The 16,501-nt window shown below is 39.1% G+C and overlaps 1 protein-coding gene across 1 annotated transcript in view; it reads right to left on the minus strand.

The window, feature by feature from the left end:
• Positions 1 to 16,501, minus strand: part of LOC127380409 (dynein axonemal heavy chain 5-like) — a 157,763-nt gene that overhangs the window by 22,282 nt on the left and 118,980 nt on the right. The window contains exons 69-72 of the mRNA XM_051609233.1: positions 15,282 to 15,546; positions 12,449 to 12,570; positions 10,852 to 11,199; positions 6,223 to 6,411 (exon numbers count right to left, since the gene is read on the minus strand). Of these exons, the coding sequence (XP_051465193.1) occupies positions 6,223 to 6,411; positions 10,852 to 11,199; positions 12,449 to 12,570; positions 15,282 to 15,546 (924 nt within the window). The remainder of the gene's footprint in view (positions 1 to 6,222; positions 6,412 to 10,851; positions 11,200 to 12,448; positions 12,571 to 15,281; positions 15,547 to 16,501) is intronic.

Genomic DNA, 16,501 nt, shown 5'->3' on the forward strand with positions numbered 1-16,501 from the left:
CAAGCATAACCAGATATGACAACTGAAGGAAATTACATACTTCTTACCATATTTTATACAAATCAATCTCAATCTGCGGTGAGATTTACTAGGTATAACATAGTGCCTTTCTTGGAGATCTTTCTGTTAAGATTAGTTTTAAGGTATGATTGACTGGTTTTGTATTAGAATTCTTACCAAGCAATCAGATTACTTACTTCCAGTGCTTTATTTATTATGACATAAAGAGATGAATATCAACCGACAGAAAAAAATACTTACAAGACAAACTCACTAACCAAAACAGCCTCTCTGAGATTAAAATAGTAATTCCACAAAGCCCACTTACATCTTCTTTTCATTATGCAAACAGCTGTCATCTAACATAAAATAAGATGATTTAAGAAAGGAGCAACTAAAATCATAATCTTAACAGCTTTGTCTACATGATGTTGTAGTGCATATCTCTACTGCGTCAGATTCCTCTATGTACATTTTTTAGCTGTTCTCAGGCCACCAACTCCTTTGTCACCACATACTTTATAGGATATTAATCAGAAAAGCAGTTGCCAAACTCATGCCATTTAATAATTTGTGATCAAGTTACTGTAGCAGTAAATGCTTATCACTTTAAGTAAATGCTATTATTTTCAATGAGACTTGATTATTTGCTGTATTCTTTGCCAGCAGAAATGGGAAGTCCATCACTCTGTGAGATCGTTTAAATAAGAGGTCTGAATAAGCAAGATGAGCCCAAGGTGTGTCCAAGCCTAAGGTCTTTTCAAATTGTGCCAAGGACCACTTCCTTGTTGTATATAAGGAAGGAGACAGTGAAATATGTAGAAAATAAGTGAAGCTCTAGAGCTGTGCGACCACCATATCTGATAGGGTTGGTAAGTAACCCAGAAACACCTAACAAAAGTTTCCACGTTAGCGTTTCAGCTCAGACTTTGCATTTTTTTTCTTTCCAGCAAAAAGCCTGCACTGAAAACTAGACTCTAGGCACACAAACTGGCTTAAGTTCACATTGAACTAACCCAAAAGGTATGATTCAATGACTCTGGTGTACTTCAACTACTAACAGGCCTTCAGCCTACAGGCCCAGACTAGAGTTATTCCCCTATAAAACATCTAATGCAGACCTGATGAACTCCTCTGATGAACTCCTATTCCCATGCAGTACTTGCTAATGTAGGCATAGCCTTAGTGAAGGATAGGGCAAAATCAATACTACAAAAAATATTTAAGGAAAAAACCCCACACTGCTACTTGGGTTAAAAGCCAACCTCCAATAAAGCGCAGTATCTTTGGCATGTCTCCATGTCTATTCCCTAGCAAGCTGCTTTTCAAGCTGCAGACATAATTTCCCATTATAAACTTCTGTGTATGACAGGCTGACATTTATTCTTGCATCTGTCTTCACTCACATGGACTGACTGGACCTAATCATTTCACCACTAACCTCTCTGTTATGTGCAAGGCAGGACCCAGAAGCAAAAGGGGTCATGAAAGCGTAACTCTGCCTCTGCCTTTAGAGTGAGAAAAATGAAGACAGTTTTAGGTCACAAGAAAGGTTCGCTTTACTTTTCTATCACCTGTGTCAAACAGCAGTCTGATAGAGCATGCAAAGGCGACTTGCTTTGTTTATAGTCTTTTGAGTGGAGATTGAATCAGTTATTTGACTGGTGAGAGGAAGCGTTACAAGAACACAACAGCGAAAGAACAAGAACATATCATGGGGTAAAATGGTTGCCCTGTTTTGAAAGTTGTCAGTTCTGAAGTCATTGTCAAAGGCTAATAATTGAGAAATTATGAGTTCTGTGCAACAGCCTGAATTTTTTCTGGATTCACCGAGTATCAAAAGGCAGTACAATCCAGAGCTCTGAATGTCAACAAATAACTGGTTTCTGTACCGTCTACTGAGGTTTTAACTCTGAGAAAATTCACTCCACACTTTTTAAAGGGAGCCACAAGAACTGATCAAAGATAGCAAAGGCACCTGCCCCTTTCCCGGAAAAGTATTTGCTTTTGATTGCCTTAATTCATTTTCCTATTTTTTTGTTGTTGTTGTTCCTTTTCTCCACTGATTAAATATCTCCATAACTGAATTCCCAAAGGCTGCCATGTCGTGGCCTTCTTGGAGCACAAAATTCTTACAAAAGCGAATCCAAGCTGCACTGCTTGGACTAATGAATATTTTTATTTTTACTCCTCTCATCCAATGAAGCATGCATAGGAACTCTTTTTGATACATTCCCACAGTCTCTTACAATTCAGTATATCAGTTTCATTTGTTTCAGGATTGTTAAACTGATCTATTAGGTACTAAAGTCCTGAATATAGGTAATAATATTGACTTAAATTGACACACAACAGAAATAATTCCCTTTTTTTCAGACATCATGGGAAGTAATTACATAATCCATTTCACTCCTTATACTTGCAGGCATAATTTCATTTGCTTATTATATTCTATTTTCTGCTAAATTCTGTTGCCTCTTCCTCTCCTTACTTGAATCACAAGAGAACAGCTGCCAAGCAAATTGAAGCAAAAGAGGTTTCCTTGAAGCTTAAAGAAAATGTCAGAGAAGTGGTACAGAAGCAAAGAATTATCTAATTGTGAGCACATTACAAAGATGACTACTTATAAGAGAATTAAAACCTTGCACATATGATTGTCAGGTCATAAGAAAAGATAATAGCTTGTCATACTACTGGATGATGAGCGTGAAACACCAATGAAAACAATTGGTGGTGATTTTTTTTATACACTCACATGATTGCATTGTACCCAAATACAGTAGTAAAATAGAGACAGTTTAAGAATGCAGGGTGGAAAATAAACATTCCAGACACTTTGTCCTTAATTACAGCTCCTGGCTCTATAACTGGTTATTTCCAAAGCTAAGACACTCAAGGAAATGACTGAAAAAGGGAAGCCTACTCTATGTGTGTTTTGAGAGGATAACCTGAGTGAATAAACCAAAAGGGAGTAAGAGTGAATGAGACCAAGCCCAAAAAGAAAATCCAGAGAAAAACAGTATTTGTTCAAAGCATTTAGAAATAACATTTGTATTAAACAAGCGTGTGTGCATTTTTCAAGACTAAAAGGTACAGCACAAATTTCCCAGGGGTAAAATCTGAGGGCAAACATACCCTCTGGTTACAATATAATGTCCAGGAAAAAAGTTCACATTTTAACAATGGAATGAAGACATACTCGGTTGGAGGATTTAGCATATATACTGAAAAAAAAAAAAAAAAGCTCAATACACATATTACATATAGGGCAAAATCATGTATGCTACCCTGACATTCAGTATTCTATTGCTGTTGTAAACAGGAAAACAAACAAACAAACAAATCAAACAACAAAGCAAACTTCTAAGGAGCTAAATAAAACTAGAAGAAACTAGTTACATGAAAAAAACATTACTCTGATAGGAAAGATAAGGGAAAAAAGCTGAGAATAATCCAGGCTGCAGATCATAGGTGTAGATCCAAGGGGTCATTTATTGAATTTACTAAATTAATAAGTAAGTTATAGTAATTATTATGCTTGCTATATTTAATTTTATTTGGTAATTCTAATATTTATTTCTGTTACATGATAAAGTGAAAACTAGAAAACCGTCTTGATTCCAAATCAGATTCTGCAAATAAATTCTTTATATAAGATCACTGGGAATCACTCAAGCAGATGACAAAAACACAGACACAAGCTGGGATGGATAGAAAAATAACTATATGGAGAAAGCTGCTAGAAAGTCTCAGAAAAAACAAGTTGCAGATTGTAAGTAGCTTGCCAACAGGGGAATGAAAAGAGTTCTGAGTTGAATTATGATGGTACAGAAGAGGCTACTTATACAAGACACATTAAATCTGAGTTTAATAGTAGCACAGAAAACAGAAGATACTGCCAGGCCTCCAGGGCCACTGCTTGTAACCTCAGTGGACATCCTAAATTGGCCAGAGTAGAAAATAAACTACAACATAAGTCGCGATACTGTACACTCTGCACTCTATGAACTTGAACTGCAATGAGGGGAAAAGAAATAAACAAAGAATCAAACAACAAAACCCCAAAACATTATCAGCACAAAACATAACTGTAAATAATAAAATCATGGAAATGAGGGGTTTTCAACAGTAGCTGTTCATTAAATGCACGACAAGATACCAGATCTCACTCACAAAGTGTGCAAGAGTGCTTTATGCTGGATTTTTCCATTTAATGGGACTTTTTATCAGAAATACAAAAGATTGACAAATATATCTGCTATAGCTCAAACTCAAAAATATCTGGGGCATGAAAAGCTCAGTGATAAATTCACAGAATCACAGAATGGTAGGGGGTGGAAGTGATCTCTGAACATCATCTAGTCCAGCCCTACTGCTAGAGGAGGATCAGCTAGACTAGATCACGCAGGAATACATCCAGATAGGTTTTGAGTATTTCCAGAGATGGAGACTCTACAACCTCTCTGGGCAACCTGTTCCAGTGCTCTGTTACCCTCAGAGGAAAGAAGTTTTTTCTTATGGTTAGGTTGAACCTGTTACGTTCCAGTTTGTGATCATTGCCCCTTGTCCTGTCACACAACGCCACTGATAAGTCTGGTTCCATCATCCTGACACCTGCCCTTTAGATATTTATAAGCATTGATGAGATCTCCCCTCAGTCTCCTCTTCTTCATTGCATTATTCATAATGGCAGTAGCGTAGACAAATTGAAAGCTGTAACCACTATAAGATCACTGTTCCTTCAGAATGAGGCACCACATCCTTCTCTAAGCTACTAAGGAGGGAAAGAACTTTCTGAAGCTTTTAATTCTGAGTTAAGGTGACTAATTAAGTGGGCTATGGCATTTATAGAATCATAGAATCGTTCTGGTTGAAAAAGACCTTTAAGATCATTAAGCTGAACTGTTAACCTAGCACTGACAAGTTCACCCCAGAATCATGTCACTAAATGCCACATCTACACTTTTTAAAAATATCTCCAGGGTTAGTGACTCCACCACTTCCCTGGGCAGCCTGTTCCAGTGCCTGACAACCCTTTGGTGAAGAAATTTTTCCTAGTATCCAATCTAAACCTCTTGTAGTGCAACTTGAGGCTATTTCCTCTTGCTCTATCACTTGTTACTAAAGAGAAGAGACGAACACCCACTCCACTACAACCTCCTTTCAGGTACTTGTAGACAGCAATAAGGTCTCCCCTTCAGCCACCTTTTCTTCAAGCTAAACAACCCCAGTTCCCTCAGATGCTTTTCATAAGAGTTGTGCTCTAGACCCATCACCAGCTTTGTTGCCCTTGTCTGGACTTGCTCCAGGACCTCAATGTCCTCCTGGTAGTAATGGGCCCAAAACTGAACAAAGGATTTGAGGTGCAACCTCACCAGTGCTGAGTACAGGGACACAATCATTTCCCTACTCCTTCTGGCCACACTATTCCTGATACAAGCCAGGATGCTGTTGGCCTTCTTGGCCACCTGGACACACTGCTGGCTCATGTTCAGCCAGCTGTTGACCAGCAGCTCCAGATCCTGTTCCTCTGGGCAGCTTTTCAGCCACTCTTCCCCAAGCCAGTAGCAGTGCATGGGGTTGGTGTGACCCAAGTGCAGGACCCAGCACTTGGCCTTATTGAGGTTCATACAGTTGACCTCAGCCCTTACATCCAGCCTGTCCAGGTCCCTCTGTACAGCCTTTCTACCCTCAGGCAGATCAACACTCCCTCCCAACTTCCTGTCATCTGCAAACTTATTGAGGGTGCACTCGAGCCTCTCATCCAGATCACTGATAAAGATATTAAACAGAACTGCCCTGACATTGAGCCCTGGGAAACACCACTTGTAACTGGCAGCCAGTTGGATTTAACTCCATTCACCACAACTCTTCGGGCCCAGCCATCTAGCCAGGTTTTACCCACTGAAGCACCCACCCTTCCAAGCCCTGAGCAGCCAGTTCCTTCAAGAAAATTCTGTGGGAAAATGTGTGAAATTATTTACTAAAGTCTAGGTAGACAATATGTACAGCCTTTTCCTCATCCACTAAATGGTGGATTTGAAATACAGGTTTTCCAATGTAGGAATATTTTGGATAATAAACCAAACTGGACTTATAAACTATGTATAATTTTAAGAGCTTTTAAAAACATATGTCAGTTATATTTAAGAAGCACAATAAAACTTAGAAAACATACACACACACACATAAAAAAATCTGTAGCTATAAAGCAGCATATACCTCATGAGGGTTATAATCTGGAGGTAATTTCTCCAGCATCTCATCAGCAAGACGCTGCACCACTGCTTCTCGGGTTTCCCCTCCTCCAGTGCTGCTGTCTTTGGGCTGGATGCTCACTATTGTACTTAACGTCTCATTAGCCAGGTTAGTCTGGTAAGTTATATCTGCGTTAGGGTGAAGTCCAAATACCTTAAAGTAAAAGGGGGGGGGGGGGGAAGGAAAAAAAATATGAGATTTTTCCTTCTAAAATTATATTAATGAAAGAAAGCATGAAAATGGGTAAACATGGAAGAAAATCCTCAGATCTATAAAACAATAGATATGAATAGGTCAGTGGAACTCAGTTAACCAGCTAAGGACTAAGCCCAGATTACATTAATACAGGCTGCATATTTAATTCATATGAGTGGAGGGGTTTTAACTGATTTTATTATGCTCACAGAGCTCACTCTGGATCATCCTATGAAGCAGGAAGGGACAACTCTCCCCTGCCAACTCTCTGCTGGAACATCTCTCTGCTGGGACATCTCTGTGCTGGGACAACAGCACAGCCCTGTGTCATCTGCCAATCCACTGAGAGTTGTCCTGGCATAGAGATGTCTCAGTGCAGAGATGTCTCAGGGCAGAGATGTCCTACAGAGAGTTGGCAGTGGAGAGTTGTCCTGGATGCCTGTGAAGTGCTGTCAGGGAGTACAAATCGATTCCTTTCCACTGGTTCAGACTAGAGCTTGTTGGAAACATGTCATATGTGGACACAGACCCCTCACCACTAGCTCTTTGTCTCTACAGACTTATTGCTGTTGTGCCAGCTCAAGTAGATGCATCTAATCATCAGACCAGTTAACATTTCTAACATATTTTATTTCACTCAGTCTCAGGTTTGTAAGGCGTGCAGCACAGTGCATAAAACACTGCCCATATTTAAAGTACCTAAAGATTCTATGACTGGTCATATATTTAGGATATTTTATGGTTCAGTTATTTTTGGTTTAAGTCTCCCACTCCTTACTAACCTTTCTTCTGAAATGAAATTATTTTATTTAAGATACTGCTAGCATAAAATTACTGCTAATCTGCGCTTTGTCTGAATTATAATAGCTTTCTCAGAAATTTCCACTGAAATATCAGTAAGTCTATAATTGTCAGGTTGACAATTGCAACCCTTCTCCAGGAGGAATTGTACTGTGATTTATTTCACAATCCCTCATTCAATTATAGCTATTAACTATCTCTTACAAACTTTGAACCACTGATCCAACAGTGAGGAAGACTTGCTCTCCAACTGAGCAGCAAAGCCAAGCAATCTTCTGTTCCTCATTTTTTATGTTTTCATATTTTACAGTACAATTGGTATATTACAAGAGGAAACTTCTAGTAACTGATATTTACATCCTCTGAGGACAGAATAAAAAGGGACATATTTAATACTGTTATGCTTGCAAATCTAGAAACTCAGAGACAAGCAATGCAAATGGGTGCATCTCTGTCAAAGCCAGTAAAGCTGTACTGATTTATACCAGTTGTGGATCTGATCCTTACAATGGCACAAAGAGCACAGTTCAGACCTAATACTTTGTGTGAGAGAAGGTGTGGCTACAACTAGCAAGGAATTAAGTTCCAAGTAGGATTTAACGTGTTTTACACATAGTGGTTTTCTCAGCCTGAATATTTAGAGCTGTAAAAAGTGAAAATATCAATGCACTTTATGACACTCATATTCTATATGGAATTATATACACATTTGGAGATACGCTCTTTTCTGCTTTCTGTCTTGCATAATAAGGGTTTGTTTGTTTGTTTAACAATGTGTTTGTTTGTGGCAATGCTATAGCTCAAGTTAGAAACATGAAGAGTACCTGCTATTGTGACTTTAAATTGTAGTGCTAGTCCAACTTCTAAATTGGTATAATAATGCCACAGACAGGGATGTTACACAGGAGACAACTCTGGTCCTATGTTTTTATGCAAGTGATGCATGAAGGAATAAGAACAAAGAAACCAGAGTAGTGGTTATGCAGTGGGTGGCTTCGTGTCCTGGATGTCCTGTATATTAATCAGGGAGCCCAATCTCTCATTCTTTTTGATCCAAAATCTCTGGGAATTTCATATAAAAATAGGATGTTGGATTCTGTCATTCAGGGTTCTTTCTTTTTAGCCTGATAAAGCCTCAAAACCAATTGCTAAAGCTCTACACCCCTCTGAAATCAAAGTCACTTTCAAAAGGATTGCTGAGTTCAATAGCCCTCTTCAGAAGTCAGTGTTTATTCTGATCAGAGGCTGAAATTTCATCAAAAGAGTGAGGATATAGCAATCAGACTTATTCAGTCTTTCTTTTTTAACCAAAAATGGAAAAGGGAGGAAACAAAGATACACAGTTTTGACTAGCACAATATCCTTTGTGGAACGAAGAAGACTGAGAGATTAAAAGGTTAAAGGTTTCCATGAGCAAACTTTACAGATTTTGGAATGACAGAAGAAAGCAGAAGTTTTCTTCCTAACCTGTGAAAATGTGAAGAATAAAAAGATGTTTGCATTCCTTAAATTGATCCTATTTACATAAAAGTCAAAGGTAAAATGCCCCTCGATCAAACCATACAGGCATCAAAGTACTTCTAAAAATACATTGCATCACTGTGAGTTAGGTTCCCAAGGGCTTACCAAGCAGATCTATGAAAGCAGCACCTAAAATCTGATGGAGTCAAGGTTCATACACTGTTAGGAACTGCTTCATGAGCTGGGCTCAGATGGATCCCAGTGGTGCATTATCATGGCTGCATCTACCCTCACTTGGAAAAGGTGCATCGCTGCCAGCACAAACACCCTTGCATTCTGCTTTCAGTACCTTCAGAGATTAAAAACTTTTCAAGTTTATTTTATAACCTTGGAATCTTTTCACCTTCTCACCAGTGCTCAGCAGAGAAGAATGATCAGCTTCCTCAACCTGCTGGATCATCTCCCTCTTCCTAACAGAGCCTAGGAAACTGTTGCCTCTTTGCCATGAGGGTGCATTGCTGGTTCATGGTCAGCTAGTTTTCCACTAGGGAAACCAATGCAGGAATTTGCATTTCCTCTCATCAAACTTAATGAAATTATCATCTGTCCATTTCTCCAGCCTGTCAGGTTCTCTCTGGATAGCAGCACAACCATCTGGTCTATCAGCCACTCCTTCTAGTTTTGTATCTCCTGTGAGTGTGTTGAAGGTGCACTCTGCCCCGTCATCCAGCTCATTAACAAAGATGTTAAACAGCATTGGCCTCAGTATTGACCTCTGCCATAAAACACTAGTTTGAAAATGCTTTAAAGGAGGATTTTCTGTGGCACCTTCCCAGAGACTGAGGCGAGGCTGACTAGCTTCTAGTTCCCCAGATCTTTCTTCTTCCTGTTTCAAAGACTGGAGTGATATTTGGTGTCTTCCATTCTCTGGGAACCTCTTTCAATCACCACGACCATTTAAAAGTAATTGGAAATGGCTTGAAAATTACATCAGCCAGCTTTCCCAGCACTCATGGATGCTACCCATGAGATATCATGAACTTAAATATATTTGGTTTCTTTAAACCCTCCCTAACCCAATCTTCTTCCATCAGGGGTAGGTTCCTTGTTCTAGATTTTTCATCTCTGGGTCTTGGGACTCGTGGAGGCCAGTTTTACTGGTAAAGACTAAGGCAAAAAAGGTATTGAGCCTTTTCTATATAATTTCTCACTAGTTTTCCTGCTTCGTTCAGCAATGGACCCACATTTTCCCCAGACAACTTTTTGCTTGTTATGTATGTTTACATACTTGTAAAATTCTTTCTTGCCCTTCATATTCCTTGACAGATTCAACTCCACTTTGGCCTTGGCTTTCCTAACTTTACCACTGAAAGATTAGACAGTAGTTATGTACTCTTGCTGGGTCTCCTGCCATTGCTTCCACCCCTTGAACACTTCCTTTTTATGTCTGAATTCAGTTAGTAGCTTCTTGTTAAACCATTCAGGCTTCCTACTGCCTTTGAATTCCTGCTTGTTAAGATGAATTTTTTGTGAGCTTGGAGGAGGTGATCCTGTAATATAAACCAGTTCTCTTGGGCTCCTCATCTCTCCAGGGCCATATCCCATGGGATTCTTTCAAGCCTGTAGGAAATCTCTGAAGAGGTTGAAGTCTGCTCTCCTGAATCTAGGAGTGGGGTCCTACTTTTTGCCCTACTCCTCCTACCTTCTAGGATCTTGAAGTCCAGCACTGGTCACTGCAGTCAATGCTTCCTCTGGATTTCACACCCCTACCAGTTCTTCCTTTCTCAAAAGTATCAGATCCAGCTAAACACCCTTCTTTGTTGGCTCCTCAGTTTCTTGCACCGGGAAGTTGTCATTAATGCACTCAGGATATCTCCTAGATTGCTTGGACCCTGCTGTATCACCCTCCCAGCAGATAATCAGGGTCATTAAAGTCCTCCATGAGGACCAGGGCCTGTCAATATGAGACCTCTTCAAACAGTTTGAAGAAGGCTTTATCTGCCTCTTCCTGGTCAGCAGAACTACACTAGATACTCACTATAATGATCTACCTGCTAATCTTGACATACGCAATCACGGCTCTGGAAAATATACTTGATTAAATTGTTTATCTGACAAAAACTTGTGATATTTTACCTCAGGCGTATCAATCACTGGCAATTGCTCTATGTACTGGAGATAATCTTCAACTGTTTTCCCTTTTGGAATAACATAACCTTTGTAGAAACAAAAATTTTCACTGAACATATGCTCTCCAAACCACACTCTTGCATATGTATTCAGCAGTGCTTTGTCAAGGTCATCAGTTACACGGCCCCCATACTGTACTTCTCCCAGCATATAGTGAACACAGCTCCAGTTCACTCCACATTTCATGTCCATATCATCCAAGTGATTCTGAACAAATTGTACGCTGGCTGTGAAGTCTGCCTGATTAAATTCATAAGGAATATTCCAGCCCAATGGACCAAACTTCCGTCTTTCCTGGAAAATAGAGAGAGTTAAAGGTAAAAGGCTGATTGATAGTAATTGTGAAGAAAAAATTAAGAGCAGAAGAACACATGAAATATGCTAAGAAGGCAGTAGTCCAGCTAGGGTTGTATTTCACCAACTGTCAAAATAAATTATCTTAACACACACACACAACCAAGTGACTGACTAATTATCTAGCAGTTAAATATCTCTTCATTTATCATAATGAGTAGAGAGATACAAACCAATAATAGGAATAATAACATTTTCACAAAGAAAAAAAAAATCCTCTCTGTTAAGTGCAGTGAATCTGCAAGTCTAGAACCATAGGTTTCAAATTCCACAAAGCGAAGCTACTGTTTTAGGAAAGGATGTCCAAACTCATGAGCCATGAGCATTGTCTGTGGTCCTCCAACGGACTAGGTGTATTTGTACCACTGATGCCTCTGCGTGGGGCAGATGAAAGCAGCAAAAGCAGCTTCATACTGAAATAATTTACAGATGCAGTTGGCAGTATGCAGCTGTTAGGGCAATATCTGGTGTTTAAACATTCTTAATTGCCACCACAAAAGAAGTGATGGGCTAAAGATAAACATACCACAGGCTTCCATTGGACCACAATGTATCAGTGCATGGAGGCCACAAAGTTAAATTAACCCAGCACCAAATACACACCAAGGACTCTGCAAAATCTATCAAGAGGATGATGAAAAGTTGTGGTTAGTCCGTAAAGCACGTTCTTTAATGGAACTCCTGAAAGGCAAGACACAAAATCATCTTCCACCCTCATTTCCTCCTACAGGTTTCAGAGCAGGAAGGATTTATATCCACCTTCTTGGCCCTTATCAGCCCTTCTCGTTGTGAAAGAAGAGTTTTAAGATTATGGTTTTCAAACTCAAGTCGTAATTTTTGTAATGTGTTTTTATGATTTAAAATATTAGCAAAAAAAACCCACCAGTTAGTTAAAAGACAAATCACACAGTCATGCACAAAGATTTTAACATAAGAGTACCCTAATTGATCATTGGTTGACTGTCCTTTTTCCCTCTGAAATACCAATCCAGTTGAAGGCACAAGACCAAGATGAGCAGAGTTCTAACACAGATGCAGTAACAGAGGTGTGTTTTTTTCTTTTTTACCTTATTTGTACTAATTTACCAATATGGGATTTCCATTTAAACATGTTTTTAATTTAATAACATGATAGATTAATAAATGAAACATGGCTTTATGACAGAAGAAAATAAACATATTTTTAGACCTGAACAGTTGTGTGAAGAAATGCTACAGCATACAGCAATGGTTTCCACTGTGGCATGTTGCTCACTTCTAGGTGATCCTGAGTAACAGCTGAGTATGTTCGTTTTAAGCCAGCTTTCACACCTATAAAATATGTATAAAAATGTAATATATGAGCAAAAAAAATGTATGGCACCCATAGGTCCAACTCCCATTAAGCAAAATTCTCTTTTCCAATTTACAGTATCATCTTAATTGCAACTTCAAATAATCTCTTTGGATCAATTATCTGTTCAGTTGCTCATAGCAGGCAAGCTTCAATTTCATTTTGTTTCACGTAGATGACACACCAAATCAAGCCCAGGAGTGTGGAAGGACTTACAATTAAATTATCATATTCTAAATAATATTTAGAACAACTAAATATAACAACTGAAATATAAACATAACTATTCAGCAACTATATGGCAATCAAAAAGACATATGAAGTATAGCACTGAATATCCAAGAGTTCATGTTTTGGTATTTACAGATAAAATTAGATTTTAGTTCTACAGAAGAAAACCTTATTTAGATTTCATTCCTATAGCAATCTCAAAATTCTGTATGCAGATTCTCAAACTGGCATACAGGCACCAAGCTGATGAGACAAGAATCTAAATTCATTGTGGAAATGCTACTGTCTGGGGAGGTTTGTTTTATCATTGACATTTCATATCTCAGGAACAGCCTTATGCAGATGGTACTGATGCAATCTCAGTTCCCATGGAATACAGAAACCCTACTACTCCCAGATGCTTTCAGACAGTGCTTCTGATGCATCGTCTGTCTTTGGCAGACAACACACAGCATGAGTTACTGGCACCAGGTCCCTCCTATGGTATCTTCCACCTAACCAGCTTAATGCAAGCCTAAAAAGACAGATTTCAAGTACAGTGAATAGGTTGTCCGAGTCGTCATACTTCTGATGACATAATAAAAGACCTTTTACTTATTTCCTACCTCACAAAGATCCTGTAGGACAATATGCAAACAAATACCTTTTCAAAATATTATTAGGGCACCATAAGAGCTCCAAAATCAAGACAAAGTAAACAAACAAAAGTGCCTTATCACATCGTGCTACCAATGTGGCAGGACAGTATCAGACAACTACAACTGTATTTCATCCTGACTTAAACTGTTACATCAGGCATATTTCTATTACCAAACACCAGTCGTAAATTTGCTATAACCTGACTTACAAAATAGCCTCTTGGAGCTATATAGTGTTATTTGAATTACAAGGAAGGATCACAGTACAATAAAAAGACACTGAGCACTGAATTAAAAAGGGGGGAGGAGAAGAGAAAAAGGAAGACATTTTTCACAACAGATTGGCTAACCTCTCTTGAGAATGAAGTATACACACTGAAACAGGATGTCTTTTACAAGTTCAGACATTTTGTAGACATCTTACTAATGTTCAAAGGAAGATGAATCCTGAAATAAGAGTTTTAAATAACTGAGGCATTAAATATGACCTTGGATAAAAATTCTCAGCTCCTACTGACTTCATTAACTGAAATCAGTGACTACACATATATATAAATGAAAGGCAAGTTAATGCATTACACAGTTAGAGATGGGGGAGTTAAAATAAGTGTCAGGCTTGAGGATTTCTTTCTGCCATAGTCCAAACTATACAGTAACCTTCCTTCATCATGCATTATGAGTAGATATAAGGCAGGGTAGTAAGTTGCTTCTATAAATGTATAAAAGGCATCTCCAGGTAGCAGCATAGTTTGGGTAAGAGAGAGACATTCAACAGCAGGCAAGCAACAGGTTAGAGACTACTTAGAAAAGCTGGATGTTTTCATATCACACAGAATAACACCAAATAGTTGAGGTTGGAAGGGACCTCTGGAGGCCATCTTGTGCAAAACCCCTTCTCAAAGCAGGGCAAACTAGAGCTGGTTGCTCAGCACCTTGTCCATGTGGGTTTTGAAGATGGAGTCTACAAACTCACTGGACAAGCTGTTCCAGAATTTTACCACCATCACAGTGGTTTACGTTTTTCCGATGCTGAAGTGGAATTTCCTGGATTTCCATTTGTGTCAGTCACCTTTACTTTCTGTCATGTGGCCTAATTGAGAAAAGTCTTGCTGTCCCAGATGGGTGGGAGCATGAGAGAGTAAGTGTGTAAATACGCAAGTAGCATAAAAGCCCTAATCTCATTGTTTTTAAGTAAACCCCAGTATTCAGATCCACTATGGGCTATTATTAACTGTTTTGCCTTTGACAGAAGCTAAGGGGTGATTCAGTAGCAGTTCACAAATACCTGAAGGAGTATTACGAAGATGCTGGGGTCAATCTGCTGTCAGCAGTGCCAGATGACAGAACAAGAAGCAACAGCCACATCTACATACTGCAGCTTGGGAGGTTGTGGTTGGATGATCAGAATCACAGAATCATATAATGGTTTGGGTTGGAAGGGACCTTAAAGATCACCTAGTTTCAGCCCTCCTGCATGGGGATTGCAACCCCCACACCCCTTCTTCCTATTCCTTACCCAGTCGAGCACAGGATTAGTCCCCCTCTGTATCCTTGGGCAGGGTCAACAGGACAGGAAGAAAAGAGTGATGGAGAGTACAAAGCTTAAGAAAGGACCACCGATCTGGCATTCTCCACAGGTTCTACACAAAACAACACTATCAATTTCTATTATAAAAATAAACAATATTAATTTTCTCCCCCAAAACAGTAATGCTTTACACCTTGCAAGACTGACTTACACAATGTTGCATTTAGGTAGCAAAACAACAGAGGATAAAAATTTCCCCAAAACTCAAAAAGACCCCACCATGATTTCCTACCTTGGGGGGGTTCATTAGTAAATTTGATAGAGGACTGTAAAAGACTAATAGGAAACTCTGGGTGAGCCTCTGTAGTGATCCAGGTCCTGAAACCTTCACTCATAGATTCTGTTGTTGTGATGTCCATTAATTCACTAAGGAACTCTAAGCCAAGGTGGCAGTTCTGCAGAAGGAGCCATCCTCCATCTTGCATGCATTGATTTAACAGGCGCCTTGCATGGACTTCCTGGCCCTGACCCATTGAAATGGCACGACAGGGAATGTTCTGGAAGAAAAAAGAAAGTTTCTTTTATATATAGTTCCTTAGAATGATTATACACACGATGTATTGGTTCTGTAGGTGCGTGTGTAGTGACATTGTGCCACAGAAAAAAACACTAATATCAATGGAGATTGAGTATATTAGAACAAACAAAAAGCAAAACCCTTCAAGTTGCTTCTATCTTTCATCTGCTGAAAGAAAACAATATCCACTAGGCAGTCTTTTTTTTGCAGGTCTGACAAAGTCAATGAGATAAGACAATGGCAACATTTTCCCTTCCTTTTCCTCACTTTCCCAAATAAAGCGGGACATACACAGAGAAACAGCTGCCTGACTGTTCTTTTTCCTATTATATAGACCATCTTGAGATGGACAGATATTAAAGCTACACACAATAATTAACGCACGGAGTAAAGCTAACAATTCTGGTGTCTTTTTAATGTTTGAAGATATTTATTTCATTCAACAGAGAACCCTCAAGGAAGAAGGTAGGACAGGAGAAATTGGTTCACATTCCTTAGCAAACATCCTGTATTTTTAACTGGCAGCTGTGGAGCCACTGATTCAGAGAATTCTAGTTTGGTGATCTGCTAGCTCCACATAGTTTTCTAGATGTTAGTTTGCAGGATTCAGAAAAGACAAAGCTCATAAATGCAAACACAAGAACTGTGGAAACTTATGGAGTGTTTCCTCCAGAAGGCACAGAAGAAGAATGACAGTTGTTCAGAAAAAAATAAAATTATACAAGCTCTTACAAGGGAATCTGAAAAAGACCAGCTGACTATGTTGTGATGAGGACCATACAAGCCTGTAAGTAATGTCCAGGCAGACCCCTCTTGCTAATTGTTCTTACTGCCCTTGTTAAGTAGTCCCACAGCTTAAGGTGGCTGCCTGGCTCCTACTAGCAAAACCAGAATTATCAAACCCGGTTGAGCACATTATTCTATAGACATGTTGA

Source organism: Apus apus, chromosome 2, assembly GCF_020740795.1.
Source record: "Apus apus isolate bApuApu2 chromosome 2, bApuApu2.pri.cur, whole genome shotgun sequence".
Lineage (NCBI taxonomy): Eukaryota > Metazoa > Chordata > Aves > Apodiformes > Apodidae > Apus > Apus apus.